The sequence below is a fragment of the Phoxinus phoxinus genome (assembly GCF_949152265.1).
Source record: "Phoxinus phoxinus genome assembly, chromosome: 8".
NCBI lineage: Eukaryota > Metazoa > Chordata > Actinopteri > Cypriniformes > Leuciscidae > Phoxinus > Phoxinus phoxinus.
Genome location: NC_136883.1, coordinates 37,303,611 through 37,308,448, shown reverse-complemented (window position 1 = coordinate 37,308,448; position 4,838 = coordinate 37,303,611). Strand labels below are relative to the sequence as shown.

The 4,838-nt window shown below is 40.5% G+C and overlaps 1 protein-coding gene across 1 annotated transcript in view; it reads right to left on the bottom strand.

The window, feature by feature from the left end:
• Nucleotides 1–2,036: 2,036 nt before the first annotated feature.
• Nucleotides 2,037–4,838, bottom strand: part of hcn4 (hyperpolarization activated cyclic nucleotide-gated potassium channel 4) — a 23,418-nt gene continuing 20,616 nt past the window's right edge. The window contains exon 4 of the mRNA XM_079621820.1: nt 2,037–3,872. Within this exon, the coding sequence (XP_079477946.1) occupies nt 2,464–3,872 (1,409 nt within the window). The 3' untranslated portion in view covers nt 2,037–2,463. The remainder of the gene's footprint in view (nt 3,873–4,838) is intronic.

Sequence of the window (4,838 nt, the reverse complement as noted above, 5' to 3'; positions counted from 1 at the left end):
TTAAACCAAATTATGTGTGCAGCATTACAATATCATTATGTTGTCCTGTTCTCAAAACTGACAAGGGTCAAGGGTCGCCCGAAATGTGCCTGTCTGTCCTATTAAATCCAAACGCTGTGGCTGAGAGTCATGACCTGTGAGAGGCACAGGTGTGTGTGCTGAGATCTTCTATCATCCCTGAACGGATTTGATCATCATAGTTTGGACTTAAGGCCCATTCACTATAAGAACGATAACTATATTAGTGTCCACACTACTGGACGATATCGTTCTGTTTGTTAAAACCAGTTTTGTCGTCAGCCGCTTTGAAAACTCGAGCTCTGGATGGATTATGTTAAAGGAGTAGTTCACTTCAGAATTACAATATTCTAATAATTGACTCTCCCCCATTTCATCCAAGATATTCATGTCTTTCTTTCTTCAGTCGAAAAGAAATTAAGGTTTTTGAGGAAAACAACAGGATTTTTCTCCATATAATGGACTTCAATGGAGTCCAACGGGTTGAAGGTTCAAATGTGAGTTTCAGTGCAGCTTCAAAGTCTCGACACGATCCCAGCCGAGAAATAAGAGACAAACTATCGTCCATTTTCGAAAAAAAATCTACATTTATATACTTTTCAAGTCCACGACTTCACGCATTACGTAATCACGTTGGAAAGTCAGACGGTAAACCTGACGTAGGAGGAGAATGTAGGGTAGAAAAATTCCATAACTTTTTCTCCACCAACTTCAAAATCGTCTTACCTTTTATTTATAATTTCTTTTTGTAAATGGCGTTTGATTTAGTCTTTGCACGTTCGCTTTGTAAACTCTAGGTTGATACTTCATGCATGACCTTTCAACGTGATTACGTAATGTGTGGCGCATCACAGCTAGTGCAAGATTGAACATTTGTGTATAAATGTAGATTTTTTTGTAGAAAATGGGCGATGGTTTGTCTAGATAAGACTCTTATTCCTCGGCTGGGATCGTGTCGAGACTTTGAAGCTGCACTGAAACTCACATCTGGACCTTCAAACTGTTGGTTGCCATTGAAGTCCATTATATGGAGAAAAATCCTGGAATGTTTTCCTTCAAAAACCTTCATTTCTTTTCGACTGAAGAAAGAAAGACATGAACATCTTGGATGACGTGGGGAGAGTAAATTATCAGGAATTTTTATTTTATCGTATCAGCTGGAAAAAAAAGGTACTGAAAGTGATTCCAATGATATAATTTCTCTATGCTGTTAAGTTGAAGTGTGAACTCCGCAATTCTCTTTTTTATTTTTAGAGCGATATCTTTATCATTATAGTTCTCGTCCTTGGTGTGAACGGGCCTTCACACAATTCCACCGAACGTTAATCATTTAGCAGCTAAAGATATAGAAAAACAAACAAAATAACTTTTGAGCAGCTTTTTGACTAATGTCGTTGGCTTATTTTATGTACAAATAAGAAATGTTGCATGGACATTTCTCCATTTCTTCCCTGTTGCAGTAAAAAGGCAACACTAATCTCACTAAGTCAAACTTGATTGCCACTTGCATCAATCAGAGTAACACGCACACACACACACACACACACACACACACACACACACACACACACACACACACACACACACACACACACACACACACACACACACACACACGCGCACACACACACACACACACACACACACACACACACACACACACAGTAGGGCTACACTATCGTATGATCCTGGAAGACACAAGTGAATTGTGATTTAGTTAGGATGTTTCTCAAACCCTCTGTCTTGACGCCCACTCAATGCACGCTAATATTACTACAGCGTAGCTGAACAAAACAAAGAAATGCTACAGAGAACGTGGACTGAATTTTTTTTTTTTGGTTTTCCTATGTTCACCTCTCCACCTCAGAAAGTCCCAAAACATTTGAAGAATGAATAAACAGGTACAATCCCTTAAACACAACCCCTTAGATTCAAGATCAGCAATATGTGATCCTCATTAGGGCGACTAAAAAGGTGTTTTGGATTAGACAAAAATCAGTTTATATGCAGGCGTGAGTGCATAGGTTCCTGCAAAAAAGTATTTATTTTTTGTCTTCTGCAAAAAAGTCTTTCTTTCTTTCTGTCCATGTCAATATTAATAACCAAACTCCTTGAGGATAAATTTGGCGTAGGTATAAAATAACAAAATGTCTCAATAGATGTAGCATTTCACACCCTCCTATAGATTGATTAACATATATTTAAATATATAATTTCATATATATATATTTCTATATTCAATGAGAGGAAAACGGTAGATTAACAAAGCAAACAAAAGTGAAATCTAGAGCTCTAGGATTACTTGATAGATATTTAGATAGATATCGATAGATATTTAAAAATGAATAAGATTTAAACACAGTGCCAATACAGAGATAACTAAAGAAAAGGTCGAACGCCACACAGGGGAAGATCACTACTGAGTTAGGAGGGTGTGATTTAGCCTCACAAATTGGATGGGAGTTTCGGACGGAGCGGTTCTAGATCCGACGGGTGTCCGTCGGAGGCACGCGGGAGAGAAAGTGCAGGTGACGTCCCTATAGAGTGAGCTTGGACTCGAGAGCTTGGAGAAGTCTGTACTGGGGAGGACATGTGCCCGGATACCGAGCTACAGGGTTTGGGCGTTAGCGTCGGCGATGAGAACGGGGATAAGCAGAAACCGGGATCCTGAGGGGAAAGTTGACCCGCTCCCTCCACGGAAAGTGACGGGTGGGAGCTGGAAAGTATGTTTAGATCCTCATAAAAGCGGCCTAGGGGAGAGTCAGTGCCTGAAAAGTGGTGACCGGGGAGTTGGCCGGGACAGGAGGATTGCGGGAGAAGCAGGGATGAGTGGGAGCCGGTGGCACTGGAAGGGTCACTATAGTGGAAAGTTCTCCCAATTACGGGGCTTTGGATAGTCGGGCTTGGGGCTAAAGGGGTGTAGCAGGGAGAGGCGTTCGCTGAGCCGTACTGAGCGAGCGAGGCAAGCGCTGACCTTTCTAAAGGAAGGTAAGTGGATGGGATCTCGTGGGATGAACTCTCAAGGGCTTGGGAACGGTTGGAAGTAGGTGATCCGGGAGTTTGGAAGAGGTTCAATCCGGTGCAAGTCTTCCCGCCTCCGGAAGCAAACTGCAGGGAGCTTGTTTGGGAAGGTTTCGGTGGAGGTTGTCCATGATTAGGAGCAGGAGTGAACAAGCCCAGAGGACTAGTATTCAGTGAGGCTGGAAACCCACCGGTTTCAGTCGCTCTTTGGAGACGTCCAGGTGGCGTACTGGGAGGCGTACTGGGAGCAATGGCTTGCTTTTGCCTCGGCTGTGAATGAAGTTGTGCGGTGCTGGAAGTCAGAGACGCTGATGAAGAATAGCTCCCAAATGGGAATGCCGTCGCTTGTTGACTGGAACCAGTGGCGCCGGACAAATGATGCATTCGAAGGGATGCAAGAAGAGGTGTGTCGATTCCCGAACGTATCTTTGATGGGGAACCGGATGGAGAGTCTCCAGTTGATCCGGGACCTCCTAAAATTGGTGCAACTGTCTGAAACCTCTTTATCTGGCTAAGCGGCTCGTTTCTGGATCCGATTACGGAAACGGGCGGTCGGAAGAGAGTTGCAGGGAGATGGGGGTGGTGGGTTAGTGCGATGGCGACTGAAGTGGTGGCAGCAGCGGCTTGAAGAGGCGCTTGGATCAGGGGAGCCCAGATCACAGGAGTAGGAGACGGAGGAGCCGGAGGCGAGGGACTTTGCATCAGGTCGGCACAGTGAGCCATGTCCCGATCGTGCTGCACAATCTGCTGGATTATCTCACTTTCCTGGTAGTTCATAGCTCCTGAACTCAAGTCGTGCTGGACCTTGTGCTGGAGAACCGAGTTCTTCTTCCCTAAGGGGTGAAAGACAAAGTTTTTGATTTGGAGAAATCAAATTTCGAAAACACATTTTATATGAGTTTAATAAACATTTTTTGGTGGTAATATTGTATTCTATGGTATATAAATATGGTAATTATGGTATATATCAAAGTACCATGGTATTATTACCACTTTTTTGGAAATGATAGCATGGTATTACATTGGTTTTGTTGTAACTATATTGTATTCTATGGTACATAAATATGGTAATTATGATGTATATATCAAAGTACCATGGTATTACCACTTTTTTGGAAATTATGGCACAGTATTACATTGGTTTAGGTGTAACTATATTGTATTCTATGGTATATAAATATGGTAATTATGGTATATATCAAAGTACCATGGTATTACCACTTTTTTGGAAATTATGGCACAGTATTACAATGGTTTTGTTGTAACTATATTGTATTTTATGGTATATAAATATGGTAATTATGGTATATATCAAAGTACCATGGTATTACCACTTTTTTGGAAATTATGGCACAGTATTACAATGGTTTTGTTGTAACTATATTGTATTTTATGGTATATAAATATGGTAATTATTATGGTATATATCAAAGTACCATGGTATTACCACTTTTTATGCAAATGATAGCATGGTATTACCATAGTTATGTTGTAACTATTTTGTATTCTATAGTATATAAATATATTAATTATGGTATGTATCAAAATACCATGGTATTAACAATTTTTTGGAAATGATAGCATGGTATTACCATGGTTATGTTATAACTACCGGTATATTGTATTCTATGGTACATAAATATGGTAATTATGGTATATATGGTATAAGTACCATGGTATTACCACATTTTGGTTATGAAAACACAGTATTAACATGGTTTAGTTGTAACTATATTGTATTCTATGGTACATAAATATAGTAATTATAGTATTTATGGAATAAATACCATGGTATTACC